Source organism: Hypomesus nipponensis, chromosome 27 (genome assembly GCF_054491055.1).
Source record: "Hypomesus nipponensis isolate SF chromosome 27, ASM5449105v1, whole genome shotgun sequence".
In the NCBI taxonomy this organism is placed as follows: Eukaryota; Metazoa; Chordata; class Actinopteri; order Osmeriformes; family Osmeridae; genus Hypomesus; species Hypomesus nipponensis.
Genome location: NC_140387.1, coordinates 10,830,199 through 10,849,317, shown reverse-complemented (window position 1 = coordinate 10,849,317; position 19,119 = coordinate 10,830,199). Strand labels below are relative to the sequence as shown.

The window sequence follows — 19,119 nt, the reverse complement described above, 5'->3', positions numbered from 1 at the left end:
AATTAAGTGGGATGAATCGAGCCGTAGCGTCGATTCACGCCCACTCCAACCCCAATTAGTGACATCATTGGCACTGGAAAAGAGTGCACCGAAGAGAGAGAAAGAGAGAGACGAAAAGAACCCAGTCCTATCCTGGTGCACAGACTACAAACATAATGACAGTTTATCAAGGCTACAAGCAACATAATTCAAAGAGGCATATTTCTCTCCTGGACATTCTCATGAGCTAATATAGCACGGTATAGATCAAACATTGTTTATTATATTAAGAACATCCAGATCAAATGCATTAAAGAGAACAGCTATTTATCGTGCCATCATCATTGGAATAATTGTCCATTGAATATAGGTAAAATGAATAGCAAGGTCTCTTTCAGGTACCATCTGAGAATGCACTATTTAAAATTGTGAGTAGGGAATGGACATATTTACTGTATGTAATAATGAATGTAATACTGTAAAACTTATTCTGAATAATTTGTAATGATGTTTGTAATGATGTCTACAATGTTTACTGCTTTTAGATTATCATTGTTAAGTGATTTTTTATTTTCTCTTTTTGTTGGACCCCAGAACGATTAGCTTGTCCCACTTTGGTGACAGCTAATGGGGATCCTTTTAACAATAAACAATTTGACTTCATGACTCATTGTCTTTTATTACAAAGATTGTGTGGGCTATCAGTAGATGTGATTACAGAGTCTTACAAAATATGAAAATACCATAGATGTATGACAGCTAAATACAATAACCATTGAATACAATCACTGGTAGAGCACACAGAGAGAACGGCAATAAGTTAGTAAGACGAACAGTAATAACACTTCATAAAAAAGCTCACCAACTGAATGTAATTTTTCTTTCTAAACAGATTTTTTGTACTACAATAACAACTGTATCTATGTACAAAAGTTGAACATATAAAATGGCTAAGCATACGATAGAGCAATATTTTACAAAAACCAGACCACACACTTTGTTTGTTTGTTTGTTGGTGTTACACACTGTGAAAGTAAAACATTCATGTCTTATTGTCCTTTTTTTAAATATACACAAATACATAAATCATTATACATAGATGTATAATATATTTCAGTTCAAGCAGACAAAATAACATTGGCTACATATGATGATGAAGAAATGCGGCCCCACTATCATGTGCTGGTGATGGTGTGATAGGATTGACAGTAGCATAAGTCTGTCCATTCAGAAGGAAGAAGGGGTAATTTATTGGAGGGGGCTCACACACTGAGCTGATATGATATGGAAGCTGCATTTGTGTTGCACTTCTCGATGGGGGCATTGATAAGGGCAGCTGCTGGGGAGACGGCAGATTAGACCATCGAGACAGGCCAGTTTGCTCCTTTAGATCTTTTGAGAAGATAGTCTCCCTGGGTTGACTGTCCCTAACTGCACGAGACAAGGATGGCTGCATCTGCCTTTGATCATGTCCTGTTCTGTTATGGGGTGGCCAGCGTGAGAGACACTGTCTATGTGGGTGTGTTTCTGTCCCTCTCAAAGCAGCAGGTAATTGCATCAGTGTATCAACTTCTTTTACGCCTTTGTTCAGAAGACATGCCCTGATTTCTGGGTATGGGGGCACAATTTGGGGTGAGAATGGTGCAGTGATATTTGTCTGTAAACCTGGAATATCATATGAACCCTCACCTCGATGGACAACCTGCGTTTTATTAAGCTTTGCCTGATGTTTTCCAGGCTGGAGATGCGTTGAAGGGTTGATAACTTGGCGGTACACTATTCGCTTAGTCTTGTTGGAGCGAAAATCAGGAGGCTTTGGGCTGAAAAGGAGACCATTGAAATATGAATACATGGTGACCTAAATTCCTCAAATTTAATCAAGTTTTTTTCAGGAGGTAAAACAGAGCTTCTCTTTGATTAAAAAACAAACAAACTAATGTTTATGTACATACCTTGGTTCACATGTTAAGGCTATTGCTGTGGGTATATCCTCAGGTGCTTTCTAGAAAATAAACCAAGCAGTGAATACTTTTGGGAGTGGTCATTTAAAGCAGACCCTCATTATAGTCTCCATGTCCACAGAAAAAAAAGGAAAATCTCTACAAAATCAACTAACCTGAGCACAGTGATTGTTCTTGGTAGACCCCACCTGATCTTGCAAGTTTCTTGTTTGTTGTCTTGGACGAACTCGCTTTGTCACTTGATGAGTGCAATTTGCCTTCCTTGTTTTGAACAATGATTCGCCATATTCTGTTAGTCCAATTACGATGTGTGGATTTGTTTTTCTGTATTTCCTCAGAAGTTTATGTGATGCACATGGTTTTACATCTCTTCCCAGCATTATCTTTGAAGCATCATACAGAATGTGTTCCATGCCAATCCACGATATCTTGCTAAGCATGGTGTTCTTAACGGCTTTCAAATAGTAGATTTTCTCTTGAAGTAATCGGCACATAATGGCAAGATGCTCTGCCTTTCCCACATCAAATCCCCCTTCCAACTGGTCACCTGGAATGTCTGTAAAGATATTCACAATATTCTTGGCCCTCTCTAAACTTTCCACATTGTCACCGAAGTTTATCATGCAAGACACTGGCACAGAGAGGTAGAAACTCTCTAAGTGAGTGGGATTTCGTAAAACAGCTTCCACCTCAAGCCTTTCTCTTTTGCTTTTGAGATACATGTAGTAAGACATGTTTGGGGCTCTTTGGAGCTGCACATTCAATTTAGAGACAGCCATATGGTAGTTTTGCAATGCACTTAGGCCATTAGTGGCAAGACTTTGCTGGAAAGATGAATATAAAGAGGACTGCTGCTGGAACCCCACCTTTCCTTTGAACAGTTCCCCATACAGAGTGGGATCATACCACAGAAGACTCCTAAATGTAATTTCTCCACTAAAATATCTCATCTTGTTGTCAACAAATTGCCACGCCTCCAACATCATCTGCAGTTCCAAGAAAGAATTCAATGCTTCATACTTCAGTTCCACTGGTTGTGGAGGACGGTTGATGTATTTCTCTAGAACTAAGTCTCTGGTGACAACAATTTGTTTGGCTTCGACATTCTGCATTTTCTCAAAATTCAAAATGAAGTACTGGAGCATGACTTTGCAGTGTGATCTCATTGGAATAAGTTGAATCAAGGAAGTTGCTTTGTCGCTGTCTTGTAGCATGTAAGAAATATCTGCCACACTAAAGTCTCTCCGGAATAAAGTTTCAAGCCTTACATTGTGTCTTTTGATGTTATCATTTTCTTTCGGTTTTTCAACTTCTGAATCAAATTGAGGTTTCAACTTGTATGTGTTGCTATTGCTGTTACATTGCTGTTCTGTGGCAGGTACACTTGTGGGGATTTCTGAGTTTGTCTCTAGATTACTGTTGCCCACCAGAACCTGAGTAGACCCTTTAGTGACTTCCAACATGGAAGTACTATCAGGACTGATGCATGAAATGCAATCCACATTTTTGTAATCTTTTGCTTTCAACCCTTGCTCTGGGTTTGTGACATCAAACTGGCTAATGTGTGGTTTGATACTCTGACTTGAGATCTTTAATTGATTGCATTCTGTTGCAATACTTTGAATCTCGGTAGCATTTACCGCTTGTGATTTGACAGTGGAATTCAGCATAGGCTCACATGTAAATTGTCTAAGATTAGGCAGTTCCACCCTGTCAAGAACAACTAACTGAACTGGTTGCTTCTGAGCATCAGAGTCAGTTCTTTGCAAAGTCTCACAGATATGCAACACATTCTCCTCCTCATTATCAGAGTGTGACTTTGTTTCTTCTTTCTGAACTGTTAACTCAAATCTGGTCAAGAAATCTCTTAGTTGAGAGATTAATTTGATCTCCTTGGAAGGTGTGGTCGAGTGATTAGATGTAACATCTTCCTCAGTTCTTTCATATCTCTGTGTTTGTGATAGACCCTGGGTCATTACCTCATATGGTTTGGGTGTGCAGAAGTTTGCAGCACTTTTTACCCCACTGCCACAAAGAATCTCAATGGCAGCATCTAATGGGTACTCCATGATATCAGATACTGAGGGGATCTCCTCAGCTTGTGTAATTGTAGTAAGATTTCCATTGGTCTCTTCCTCAGGAGTACCTTCTTGTAATGCTTTTTCTAGTGGCTTTTCATCCTCCAATACGTTCCCATAAGTAAACCATTTTTCATGACTCGAATCTGCAACATCATCGTATTCCAGTGTAGACAACGTATGTTGAGGGAAATGTAGTGTTTTTAACTCTCCGTTTGATGTGTCTCTTGCAGAACAGTCAGTGCTTGGATGTTCCTTATTTACAGATGTAATTTCTCGTTGCCTGTCTGATCTGACAGGACCATAGGACAATTTGTTGCGATGCATTTGGTTTGAGTTCAACCTGTGACTAAATGTCCACCAACTATTGGTCCTCCTAAAATCCTTGATTATCTTGATAATAACCCTTTTTTTTCCTTTCATGGTAACTGGCTTTGCTGTCTTTGAAGTGTTTATTTCTGATTTATGAGCTGTAGATTGAGAATTCTTGTTCCCTTTACTTCTATTCCTGATACTCCTTCGTAACTCAAAAGGAAATGTGTCTAGCTTTGAGTTCCTCTTCTTAATCACATTTGACCATTTCCTTTTCTTTAGTGATATACTTAAAGATGTTTGCGACTCTATTGATAAATCTGTTTGTGGAAATCTAGAGAGGATTTTTTTGGAACTTTTCATCACTTGTACATGAGCCTTTCCATTGTATTTTTCTGCCATTATTTTTATTAATTTGACATTGTGGGATTTCAGCCTATCCTTGTAGGTGGTGTTTGCCTTCAAAACACCTCCTTTGAATGTTTTCTGGATCAGAGTACATGATTCAGTACCAGGAGAGCATTCCATGTCAGCTTTTATTGTAATGCACAGGTTACAGTGCACACCTCTGATGAATCTGTTTATGTTGCAAGGTTGAGGTGGGGATGTACAGGTGTTCAGTTGACTGTTGACATCTTTTGGTTTCAAGTAATGTTTTCTTGGGATGGAAAACTCTGTGTTTTGAGCAGATGAGAGAACAAGTTGACCAAGTTCAAATCTACTACGCAAAAAGCTGTATATGGCATCATTGACACATTCCAAAGGATGGCTATTCCGATCCTCAGTTACTCCTGAATACAATGGTATGCCTTTTGTGTTTTGAATATTGATAGTTTGTATTGATTTCTCAAGGTCTCTGCCTGACACGATCAAGGGGCAGACGGTGCTTACAGCATCTACTTCTGTCTCCATTGCATTGACCTCCTCACAAGCACCAATAATATCAGTGTGGCTCTCAAAAATGCACTCAGAAGTACTTGTGTCCTCTCCTGAATAAAGAGCATATTCAGGCATTTGGACCATCATCAGATCAAGATCAGACCTCTCCTCCATCTCTTGCAGAATTCCCTTAGAGCTTGGCGATACCGTTTCTTGGTTTTGTACTTCCGTAACTGTTTTATGCCGATGTCTCATGACACTGTTGTGCATACTACTGTCAAAGTTTTGACAGTAGGATTTTTCATTCTCGTCCTGTTTGTCCCCCATGGAGTCTACCATTTGAGTAACAACTTCCGACTGTATCTGAGTCTGTGGATCAAAATGTGTAGATCCAGCTGAGGCATAGGGAATAGTTATAGCCCGTGGAAAAGTAAAAGGCAAAGTGTCTTTATCAACATCTCCAGGTTGTTCACAGAATTCAATTTCCCCACAACCTTTAGCTTGGCCTTCCCCTTTCCTTTTGATTTGGATAGAGCAATAAGAGGACGTTGATTGTGAGGAAGGCTCCAAGATCAGTGATGGTTGGTTCAATGATTCTCGATTTATTATATCCAAACTTTTGGCTGTTCTTTCAAGTTCTAACCTATGCATATCTATTAATGAGAGATCCCCCTTTAGACTGACTGGGATGGGTCCAGCTCTAAAATGCTCTTTTTTTACTTGGCTGTCTTCCTGTTTCTTGTTTGTATCTTGTGACAGTGTCAAATGTTGAAGTGGCAGTGTCATCTGTTGTTTTGATGGTTCTGGGATTGATATTCCTGGGGACCGTTTTGAAATATGCTGGTAACTGGTATGTTGTTTGTGTGACTTCTTCCCTGTGAGGGAAGTTAAGCAGCCATGCTCACTTCTTGGTTTACTTGATGCCTCATGGTTTGCTTTGGTTTTCCTGTCATTTTGAACAAGGTCTCCTTTTTTGTACCTTTGGTAAAACTTCTCATAGAAATTGATTCTTTCAAAAAGTATTTTTTTCTCATCAAATGACAAACTTTTTAAAGACCAGATTTTTGTGGCCCTCTCATTTTTTGACATATGGAGATATGCTGAATATTTCTTAAATTTCATTTTCAGCATTCTGTATGATGGCTGATTCTCGCTTATGTTTTTTGTCACAGAGGGGGAAGCAACTGAATCATTTATCTTAGAAGCAGAAGTACAGCTACCTGTAGTGTGGTGTTGTTTTACGTTCCTAGTTTCATTTGCAAAAATATTGTTATTCTGGTTTGGTAAGTCATGGAGTTTCTCACGCTTTGCCTTTTCCATTAATTCTTTCTCAGATGTGTCTGTCTCAGTTTGCTGACCACCTGAGTCAACATAACTGGACGTTTGCGTAGTGCTTGACAATCGTCTTAACATTCTTGGATCTTTGATCACACGAGAAGAATAAACGACAGAGGTACATTTCTCCAACACAGCTGCTGTGGGTGTATCTGAAAGTTGCCGTTGTTGATCCTGGTTGATGGACAGTGAGCTTTGAGCTTGTTGAAAAGACAGAACATGATGACTTGACTGTAAATTATTTTGTTCCATCTGAGTCAGTCCAGCATGCGAGGGGAACTGAGCATAGTCAAAATGAAGAAATAGCCCACTGTTCAGAAATGGGATTGAACCAATGTCTGGTGGTGTTGGGTCTAATGGAGTACTAAAGCATGACTGTGGAGCCCATGAACCAAAGGATGGTAAAAGCTGGTCTTTGCCATCTCGATACAACGTATTTGGGTCTTTTGAAAGGCCATGAGAGATTGGTTGTTCTGCATTTTGGTAAAATGGAGATCCTTCCAACCCTTGTGATTTGTATCCAGGACATTTGGAAGCTCCAAAATGTTTGAATTTTACAGGTGCATTCTGCCCCTTTCCCCATCTCTCTGCCACTGTGCAAGTCTTCAGATTTGCTTCTAATTCTGTCAACATGAAAAGAAAAATAAATTATACATGGTTCTGCATAAAACAAATTATGCTATTAAGTAAAAACAAATATTTAACCATTTCTAACTTGGATTGGTTGGAACTGAAAGGTTTTTACATTTTATCACTGTTCAACAATTGTTCATTGTATCAACTGTTTTTGGGTGAGTCTACCCAACTGCCTGATGATTTGAATGTTTTGTACCTGCCCCAAACACCAAAGATGCTGGTCACCACAACATTCAAATACCTTAGATTCACAGTTTACAAATATTAACAAATACAGGCAACAGTTTTGATTAGAACATTGAGAGTAAATTCTCAATTCTTATAGGTAAAAATTCCATGTACAGTACCCCTTGGCCTAATTGGAATGCTCAGTGTGGATGGTGTTGAATGCACAGCTGGAGCCAATGAAACTACTGCATACGGCAAGCATTGCCTTGGTGTAGGGGTCAGTTCCTGTTTGTTGTTGTAGTCAAACAGGAACACCTGTAAGCAAAAATGTGTCCTTGATCAATGATTGATGCAAACAATGATAAGGTTGAGCTTTGCATGGACAGACCTGAACTTACAGATGACCCAATAACTTGTTGAGAGAGGCTGTCTTGTGGTCCAGCAGGGTCTCTAGACACATGACAATCGTAATTTACAACTGGATCATGTGTGTTGCTCTTTCTCAAATTTGGAATCACTTTTTTCACCTTTCCTAAAAGAACCTTCAACAGAACAACAATATTTCCTTTAAGTATTGGCTGCAAAAACCGTGCCTTTCAAATGCAGACAATATTTATAAACTCCAACTGACCTTGAAAATGATTAAAACATTTCCAGCAGGTGTGGTGCCACTGGTATTTTTCAGGGCCACATCCGCATGTTTGTGCAAATACACTCCATGTGATGGATTTCCCAGACAGTGTTGATCAGAATCCCCAACACTTAATCCCTGTTGAAAAATCTTTTCAGCCTTCTGATCAGACATGACCAAAAAACAGAAGCTCTCCTCCATTTCTCTGACATGTCTATCCTTGGAACGCATCTCTGCCCTAAAAACCACAAAACAAGAATGTGTTGTCATTAATGGACTTGCCCAGTAAAATAAAGGTTCAAATTTTTTTTTTTACTGATAATGGTTGACAAAGATCTGTTAAATTAATTTCATAGATTGAACTTTGAAATTAAACTAATTAAACATTAATTTCCATACCAAGTCACCCTTGAAGTTTTTTTTATAAGTTACAACATAATGGACCATCTTAATTACCATACGATTTAATTGAATTATGGTATTATGGCAAATAATTAGTAGCTTAAATAGGTAAGAGTAAATAAATAGGAGTAGTAAATAAGTAACAGTATTGAGTGTTACGATAAGTCTTTGTTGCAGACAGTCCAGAAGCCATTATTCTGAATATTATGTACTGATGTAATCTTTATAAGTTTGGCAGAATTAAGACTTCAGATGACCAATGACAACATCTGTCAAGTGTCACCTTTTCTCAGAGAACTCTCGTTGTAGCTCCTCATTGTGTATTAATTTGACCTCTTCACACATTGAAGTGACTGAAATCTCTTTGCAAGGGTCTAGCCGGGAATCACTTAGAATTTTTTTTACTAAACTGTAATCCCTACTTTCTTCAGGGCATGATTCAAGAAGAGCTGTTGAAACAATGCATGGAATTGGACAAAACATTAATTTGAATTAAAACAAACAACTCAGATTATAATATTTCACAGATATTATACACAATTATTAACTGCTTTTATATTGACATATAATTCACAGACAATATATAGACTTCAGTGATTGACGTATTTTGATGTTCCTCAAACCTTTCCCATCTCCTCTCTTTTTTCTGGGAATGGTGAAGTTCTTAAGAGTTGGAGTCAGTGTTGCACGTGAAGATTCCCTTGATGAAAGTATCTTACAAGTGGGTTTTTCCATGGTCTCTTAGTTCAGAACTTTATCCTGTTAAAATCCATAAATTATATAAGTTCAAGAGATTCAACTATAAAACTGTGCCGTGCCATTTTGAGTTATTCTGCCTTGGAAACATACCATTTCACTGTTCAGTCACAGCCATTCTGAGTCACATCATTATATTCACAAATATTCAAAACCGGTCATGTCATTTCCCACTTATAAGACAAAGGCTTTTCAGTTATCTACTTCCTTGTTGTTGGAAAAAGAGAACTTGTACTACCCCATGCCATCAACACATTCTTGAAAAAATATAATTTTAAGGTGGATTCTACATTACTAATTACCTCATTTTTTATGCCAAATGTTTTAAATGTCTACCAAGTCTTCAAATGATCTCACAGCAAGCTTCTTTGTTCTCCCTTGAGTCAGTCACTGAATTTTGTATTCCAGGTAGTATCTCACTATGTTTACAGGGTATAGGACACTGCAATGTGCGTTTTATCCAGTCATGCATTGTATATCCACAAGTGATTAGTCTTTTTTTCTGTTTTTACCTTTGAACTTTTCATACTGATATCGACAGAGACAAGTCAGAAAACCTCCATTTGCTTGTTTGCTTGTCATGTGACCACATGACCATGTTAAGAAATATATTGTGGGTAAAGTCCACTGGCCACTTCCCAAGAACCTTTGACTGCAAAAAGGTAGAGGGTCTGGGCAAACAGCTTCAGCTCGATTGACACCTATTAACTGTTTTACTGAAAGATACAAAAATGACTGTTCTGGAACTTTAACCATTGACTTCTCCAACTATATTCATAATTGTTCAACTATATGTAAAAAAAAAAAAAAAACAGAACAGAAAGAGAGAAGAATAAAATGCTTCTGCGATCATCCTCTAAAACCTGTCGAGTGGGCTCTTGGAAACTGAAGTGATATATATCTGAAAATAAGCCTCCGATACAGCCTATGACGCAACCCCTCAAACTGCCACAAACTACAGTATGGATGTTGATATCATTCTGCTATGATATTTGAAGGAGTATCTCAAAGGCTAGCTAGACAAAACCATAAGCTTAAGAAATATTTATTTGAATGACTGTACCCAAAAATCTCAATTGTGTTCACAAATGAAGACATGAGCAGTTATGTGAGTATAGTACTCTTGATAGTTCAGATATGTGATAAGCTGTAATAAGTTTAACTCGTAGTCAACACTTTTCTTGTGTTAATTTGTTGTTGAGTCAACACTCTTGTTACAAACTGACAACTGTAGTTCTTTAGGCTAGAGAACAATGAATAAGATTGAACAGCATGCATACACAGTGTAGCCTATATCAAACAAACTTTTCTTAAATGCTACCATATTTACAGATGACATATCAATTATAACCTATTGATGATACCACTTTTGGTAATATGTAGAACGATGCTAATTCAGTATGCTACTCACAAAACACCAGAGTGTAGGAGAAAATGTAAAATCTTACCATTTCAATAATTGCTGTGCAAAAAGACAAACTCCTGACAAATGGATGTGTTGACATGCAATTTATTCTTTGCCGTTTGAGGGACACTTGCAAAAAGGAGGAAATGGCTTGACCTCAAATATATTCGGTTGCAGACTTTCAGGAAGTTCCCACCACTGCAACAGCTCACACCTCTAAACCTTGCACATTTTAGTTCATACACCGCCAAAATGACCACAGTAGAATACTCCTTTAAGGGTTTGCTTAAAAGAAAATTACATGTTGTTCATGAAGGTAATGAGTGCTCTCTATACAGCTATATTTTTGTTGTAAAAAAGGAGGCTGAACCTTATTAAATTGTGTTAATATAAACCGATTTATATTGTCCATTTGACCGAGGAAAAAGTCACTTGACTCTTCACTTCTCACACTTCTTTCTGTATATCTTGTCATGTCCTGTGAAGCTTTACAGCAAGCAACTTCTTCACATTATTAGTCATAAAGAAAACCGAAATAAAGAACTAATTCCAATTTATTTGGTAAAACTTTTATTGGACAACAAAATCTGAAAGAATTATGATTAATATAGCTGTTAAACACGCATATTTTCATGTTTATTAGCCAAAGCAATACAACTGTTCAAATGACAATCAACTTTTTTCCAAGTTTTTCCAAGAACGCATAACATCAACTTTTCCAAGACACGCCATCACATTTCCATCTCTGAACTTTGCTACATGTAAAAGCTTATCAAAGACATGATTAAAATAATTAGCATAAAAAGGATTTTCATTAGATTGTCTTCAGATATTTTGGAGCATACACAGAGGCAACATAACTGTAAATAGGCCTCACATCTGATATTTACTTCCTTTGGCTAAAATATCCTTAGGACTAATTACTTCCAAATAGGTTTGTGAGGGATATTTTCTGTCTGCAGGGGTGTCTTTACTGTCTCATAGCAAGCTATTTCTCATAACAAGCTATTTGAATCTGTAAAACTCATGTGCCAGTGAAAACTGGAAACTGCAAACTTTACTGGTGTACAATGTTGGTACAGTCTGTCTAGATAGATGAGGTCATGTCCATTTATAGTATATACAGTTAATCTACATTGTTATCATTTGGGATAACACTGTGGCAGCCATTCAATGATATGACAAGACGTCCAACTGTTTATTCTACTCTATAAATATCCTGTAAGCATGCATGCAGCTGGGATCCATTTAAGCACCTTTATATATCATGATATAGCACCATTTTTTAGTATAGTTTTTCTATGATAGGACCCAACTGTTGGCATGCAGAACCTTTAAAAAAGTGTTTTTTTCTCAAATTTTCCTAAATGTTGCAACCTTTTACAAACATTACAAGGCAATTAATGAATACTCATACAGTACCATACATGTAGAACATTAACTAATACGGTACACACGTTAAAGAAAGAGCTAAAATACATAAGGATAGCTTTTTAGTTTTGATACTTATGCTATTAGGACAATAGGACACGCTAATGTTGTACACTACATTTATCCAAAGACACACTTAACATTTTTGCTTCATCATAACATTTTTATATCATTAGCAAAACACGTATACGTCTAAAATCCCACTGCCAAAAAATGTCATGTTTTACACAAACAAAATTAACAAACCAACTTAGGGTTTTTGGTACCCATATTTTAACAACACACTACCTAAATAAATATAAATGAGTAACTCATGTATGTAAAGATGATGTCATGTTTTCAAAGCCTGAACCTTTTTTGTATCTGAATTCAATGCAAAAAGCTTATCAGTGTTTTTTGAACGCTAACGTTACGTTTATATAATGACTTCCTAAAATATGCTTGTACACATGTGTATTGCAAATATTTAGGAAACAACTGTTTATTTATTTTGTCCTTAGAATAAATAGGTAACTTTTTCCAAATTTGCCTTCTCTTGAGAATAGAAATTATACTTGTTAACAAAGCAGTACAATCAAATTGTAAAGATGTTTAAGGCTTAAAAGGTAGGCAACTCTATAATTAGAAATAACAGTCCTAATCGTATCCATCCGGGGGGGGGGGGGGGGGGGGGGGGCTGTCGTAGGTATGTTACAAATACATAAAACAGTAGACCATTACACAAATATTTATTTAATATTTTCATTATATGTCATTAAATGGTCATTCTATGTAATTATGTCTCAAGTTTATATATTAGAGAAATAAAGGCAATCAAATATTTGTGCACATCATTAAAGTGCTTGTTTAATCATGTCTAGAGATTTAACTACAATTGTGCAAGGGTCAAGTAAAAGATTTACCCAATGCACTGTACCCAAATTCATAGTGCTGGAAAATGAATGCAGATCATTATAACATTATTTGGGGTTATGATTGATAGGGCAAAAAAAGAAAAAGTGTACTATTGCAATTAAAATGTCTATTGTTATCATCTAAAGTTACTTGGATGGATATACAGAATGAGCAAAAAAGTTAACTGAAAACAACATATTCTATCATAAGACATTACACAAAAGCGGATAACGCTAAATTGCCCATTTTTACGATTTGAAAAAACGTCAATATGTTAACGGCAGCGGCTGTATGGATTGTTAGTTGCACCTTTTTACCAATCCAAGCAGATGCAACAATGGTATAACACCCATATAAACACTGTAAGACCTTGACCTCAGTAGAAAGGGGGTCAGAGTTGTTCAAGTAAAACATCTAAGAGGAAGGGCTATTATCTTCACAACCACTATCTAGGTCACCATATTCAAACAGAGCTTGTTGGATTCCAAACAAACAATATAGACTGGATTTCAATCATTTGGAATAAATGTCATTTGACATTGTGCATGATTGTCAATTTGAACCAATGTGTCTTGCGGCCCACCATGTCAGTAAAGTTTAAAGCAGCAAAGTAAAGTGCTTTAAAAAAGTGCTTTCTTGGAATAGTATTTTAGTCATTATGAGCCATACACCATTTAAATATATATGTACACACCATATAAATATATATGTATATGGTCAAGCAAAATCATAATCAATGGTCAAGAAATAAGCCTAGTGTGATCATCAAGAATCATTAAGTCTTCATCTAAAGCCAAAATTTGAATACTTGTTTTTCTCAACAGTACATTGCAAAAGGGCAATTTTAAATAATGGGCAGAAATAATTGCCATATTTTGTATCAAGCATAAAGGATGCAACTTGGAGTTTTGGAGAATACAGTTGAAAAGAATTTTGTTGGAAAGTAAGTTAAGTTGTGCTTTAATTTATTATCCCATAATGCCATACGTCTTTAACCGTCCTCATAAAACCATTTAAAATCGTTTTCAAATTTGATACCACAAAGTGAACACTTTTATGCTTTTGATGTACCTTTTCAGTAGACAAAAGCAAACTGGACCATTACCTCTGAAAAAACTAAATACTGGACAAAAATACAGGATATATACGCTATTTTGTACCTTATCTTCTATAGTTAACCGTACCCCTTTATATTTCTCCAAAGAATTAAGATTTCATTAACAGAATTTCGTAGGAAAAACAATCTGCTTGCCGACAGACAATCCACTTAAGAGTTGAATGAGCCTAATACATGGCGAAGGAGAATATGAATATCCAGCTAATTAATAAAAAACCATTGCCATTCAAATTCTATGGGAGAACTTCTGTTTTATCGAATCTTTGATATCACTGGTAAAAGATTTGCCTTCATCAAAACTAAACCAATAGATAAATAACTTCCTACATCATTTCCAATATATTTAGGCAAAACAAATCTATCAATTCCAAACCATTTGTTTTAACTATAAACCACAAATCTAATACCCATTTTCAGGGTAACATGAAGTTCTTGCAGTGCTAAATATATACAACTTATAATAGGAGCATATAGAAGTGCAATCCTATCCTGTTTGTATTTCCATTTGTATGACTCTGCAAAGTTGCTTCATAGTTGGATCTGATGACAGCCTGTGGTATCACAAAGAATCCCAAGATATGGAAGTTTAAAATATCACCCGCCATGTTTAAATACATCAGTGACAAAAACTACTGAATGGCTCAGGAGGTCCTTCTTTAACATCAGCCTCCAAGTCTTATGTACTTTTTAACATTGTAGGATTTGGGAACACCCACTTAAATTACAACAGAATGATCTATGTCATGATGTGTGTTCCTTTTCATAGCACCACAAAATTGTTGGCATGATTCAAGATACAAAAATATAGTATAGAGAACTACAAAGAAAATCAATTTGAGTAGAGGTTTTACATCAAACATCAATTGATTATCAGTCACACTTGCACTACATGCATGAAAGGAAACCACTGTCAGATGGATTGTGACAAGACTGACAAGAGCATATTTTATAGCCACACTATTAAAGTTGCATCTTAAAGTGCAAACTAGTCTCTTATAGGTCCTAATAGCTATATTTTCAAGTAAGGATTTTTCAAGGCATCATTCTGAATGTTCACTCGAAGCTTTTCTATTGTGAATCACTGAGGGCATGACCAAAGAGAGTGCCGTTACCAAAAAATCTACCTGATCATCATCTGTACTCAGCAGGGGTCCTCTGGAAAACATCCTTCCTCAAACAGTGTTATGGGTGTGGAATAAGATGGTGCAGCAACTGGTTTATAACTTTCAGTGCCTGATCAACAATAATTATTAACAAAGTTTATTTTGTGGTAATGCATTAGATAGTTACTTGGAGGACACTGTAATATTCACCTAATATCATGTAGGCTACACTATTTCAAGCAATTTGTGAGGTGACCAAACTCCAAACGAATCCAAATTGTCCACTAGGCTATAGTTGTGCTTAATCTGCACTCTGGACGAAGACGGACATGACAACTAAAAGAACTGATGGTTGAACTGCGTTGTTTAGCACCCATCAGCAAATCTACCCGTGTATTAAACTACAGAAGTCATAACGTAGGCTACAATACCTTTTTACTCACTCTCACACACATGCGCACTCAAACTCTCACGAATTACCGCGACTCTTAAACGGACACTGCAACGACAATAGAATATTTCACATTGCTTCATAATTGGACCACAATCTATCGGAATTTTGTATGGCCTACCATTTCATTGTGCATCACCTTGCACCATTGGAAAAACAGACGCCATTCTCCTATATAAAATGAGTGAAATTGGAGAAGCACGAGAAACAATGTGAAAGTGCTCGTTGACAAGCGTCATACAGTACAGTATAGAGGTTCATTTATCATCTTATTCTATGATAGTCAGGTTTATCTTTTCCTTAATTGTTTAAGACCACCTTGACACCTCTAAAACCCTTAGCATTGCCAATGTCAATCCTCTTGGACCTCACTGTCCTCGCGAGGCTCCGTCCTCTTTTCCCTGTGGCAGGTGAAAATGCGCCGCATTTCCTCCTCATACCTGAGGAAATTCTCACCGAATCTAGCCCAAGCTTTTAACGGAACGGTGATGGTGTTTCTATATGGCTGCCGTACCTCACTTATCTTTAAAAATACACCGAACCGGTTGGAACCCACATCGAAATAAAAACGTTTGTTGTCTACGCGAAAAGATGCTGCTTCTGGAAGCTCGGGGGTTTCGTCATGGTTCCTTAAGCCTCTTCCACGATCATCTGGGTTCTCGTCGCCATAATCTTCGATCAGCTGCGACAGTGCGTCTCTGAACTCAATTAGCCCTTGAGCTGGCAAGACTATGGTCTGTTCAATACCCTGGCCATAGTAACCCATAGTGCCGTGTCCTCTGCTGACCGTCTGTCTGATGCGAAGGAACCTGCCTCTCTGGTTTTCTTTCAAATCCAGATAGTACTTTCTATTGTCTCTCTCTATGAATTCACTTTTCAGGACCCGATGAGTATGCTCCTCCGAGGTTGCAGAGCCGTTAGGTGACACAGATGCTGTGTGGTGATCCTGCTGTCTTCGGCGAGAATCGTGCGGGCGGCTTTGGCCATTGCTTTGCTCCTCTGGCCGGGGTACCAAGGTACCTCGCAACCCAATACGAGCGTAATAATCGATGAAGTCTCCGAGGCAATACCGTAAATCTGGTGCCATTGACATAGACAGCGTCAATTTGCTTTTCCTTATGTTGTCATGCCGGCCTCTGCCAATCCAAACCTCTGCAATTTTCAAGAAACGTCCCCGTGTACTTTGTTTTACGTCCAAATAGAATCTTTTCTTTTGTATGTCGACACGTTTAGAGGCAAGCTCTTGAATATCTATGCCCTGCTGCTGTGTGCCAGGATATGCACCTCTCGGCATAGAATCTGATGTAATCCTTCCTCTACCCTTTTCCATCCCTCTTGAACATGCATCAGCCATCATAATTCCATTGACACTGTAGTACGAAGCAATTCCCCCATTCCTAACTATTTATCGTGCTTGTAATGAATAAGGTTTGCTCGTTCATTTATCTTGCCAACCAGCTTGAAGCTACTGACAAGTTTGAAAGATACCTGGAATGACCTGAAAATGGCAGCTACTCGGCAGGAGTCATCAGCTGATCGAGTTTCTGTGTCCTGATTAAAGGTCAGGCACAACGCTTCACGCCATTTCCATCGTCAACTTTGGAAAACTAGGCTACTTAGCATCCCTTTTCCTTGCTTATCACGCTTTCGTCTGCTAAGATGCAAGCTAAGAAAGCGGCTAGCCTGATGAAATGAAAAGAAAAATCATCCAATCCAGGCCCACTTTAGAGGGCGCTGCTTCAGTAAAGAAAGCGGAATGAACCCAATGAACCCATCAACCCCCCCCCCCCCCCCCCAACAGAAAATCTCGCTGTTAAAGAGACAACATGTATTAGGCAATGAGATTGTATAATTATTTTACATGAGCAGACAGAACACTGGTTGCTTACTTTAAAGCACAGCAAGGTTGCCTACAAAAGGTATATATTTTTTTGTTAAATGTGTCTGCCCAGCTTTTTAACGGCAAATAAATAACCTCCTAGCCTATATTAGTGTTTAATTAAACAGATTGGCGCGTATCACTCAAATGATTCTACCTTCTCCCCATAACATGAGAAAAAACGTGCCACATATTTGGCACATAACTCACGGAGTTATTCAAACAAAAGCGATTCTGGGGACTGTTCCATAGCCTAAAGGCCGCTGAACATAAAGCTGACATAAAGCTGACTTGAATTAACCTAACAAGTCAGTCGGGGCTAAAGCGGTTCCATAAAGGGCAATTCTAGTTCACGCAATCTGACTAATTCAAGTCAGATTGAAGAAATCAAGATTATTGCGGGTGCACTCTATTCTTAAGCAGCCCGAGAGGTAGATAATGGATCATATCGATCTACCACGGCAAAACGCAATGTTCACGATCACGGGACTTCTCCCCAAAGAACGTTCTCTTTAAGCCGTGTACTATGAAGGCTCATCCACCACTTTATCAAAATGAAATGACACGCCATGATTGACATTAACGACAGGCTACGTAGGTCAAGGTCCTTTTTTTATAGACCTTTACTTGATTGATAAAAAAACATAAACCTACTAAACACATCTAAATTTACTTTTTTGACGTTGTTTTAAATAAATACTATTAAGCAATACATTATCCAGTAGCCACATTTTTGAACATGGTTTTGTTCGGAAAAATGGAGGATAGATGTAGGCTATGGAATTAGGTTCATTTTGCAATTGTAGGCTACTGTTAACTATTATGTAGCTATGATAATTATACCGCAATCATTTAGATTTAGATATATGTAGCTTCAGCCTAAACATTTGAAATCACAAACTACCATGCATCCATAAGTTAAAAGTAGCCTAGGCTATTTCTTGATAGTTTGATAGTTGATTTTCTATAAATGTACATATTGAACTGATAGTGGTAAAAACAAAAAAAAGGCATCAAGCCGGAAAGTCTGTGGTGAATCATCGTTTTCCCGTTGGGTCAGTGTTACAGGAACGTCTGGTTAAGCAACAACATGCGCTATCCCTGCGTGTCCACTACAGCGATGCAATGCAAGCGATGCAATGCTTTCCATTAATTTTAAAACAGGGGTGTCCAACCCCTCGAGGGCCGCTGTCCTGCATGTTTTAGATGTTTCCCTGCTCCAACACACCTGATTCAATTAAATGGGTTGTTATAACGACCATTCATTCGAATCAGGTGAGCTGGATTAGGGAAACATCTAAAACATGCAGGACAGTGGCCCTCGAGGACCGGAGTTGGACACCCCTGTTTTAAATGCCAGGCAAATCGCTTGCGTGGGGCATTGTGGGTAGTAAAGCGACGCAATGCAAGCAATTCGAGATTTTCTCAACTATGCAAGTGAGGAGTGATTTTTGCTAGCGATGGCCAATCGGATTCTTTTCTTGTTTCTCGTAACGTAGCAACCATGGTAAACATTTCTAGCTTTCAGTTTCAAGATGGAGGAGAAGAAACTAAACGTCTGTGTGGCTGCATACCCAGTCATGTTCAATAAGTCTGTATTAGTACAGAGATGAAAAAAAAAAATGAGGCATGGCATAGTGCCCTGAGTGCCCATACAGTGGAATACTGTAACATTTAATCTTTCACCCTGAATAGAATACAA

At 37.8% G+C, this 19,119-nt stretch overlaps 2 protein-coding genes across 2 annotated transcripts; both read right to left on the bottom strand.

The window, feature by feature from the left end:
• Positions 1-865: 865 nt before the first annotated feature.
• Positions 866-9,797, bottom strand: tex15 (testis expressed 15, meiosis and synapsis associated). The gene is made up of 8 exons (XM_084694177.1): positions 9,005-9,797; positions 8,665-8,830; positions 7,980-8,217; positions 7,747-7,890; positions 7,528-7,663; positions 2,096-7,167; positions 1,932-1,981; positions 866-1,799 (listed from the first exon to the last, which is right to left on the bottom strand). Exons 1-8 carry the CDS (start codon positions 9,114-9,116, stop codon positions 1,121-1,123), a joined length of 6,597 nt encoding a protein of 2,198 aa, XP_084550303.1. The 5' UTR covers positions 9,117-9,797; the 3' UTR covers positions 866-1,120.
• Positions 9,798-12,663: 2,866 nt separating this feature from the next.
• Positions 12,664-17,265, bottom strand: purg (purine-rich element binding protein G). The gene has a single exon (XM_084694185.1). It carries the CDS (start codon positions 16,893-16,895, stop codon positions 15,891-15,893), a length of 1,005 nt encoding a protein of 334 aa, XP_084550311.1. The 5' UTR covers positions 16,896-17,265; the 3' UTR covers positions 12,664-15,890.
• Positions 17,266-19,119: the final 1,854 nt, after the last annotated feature.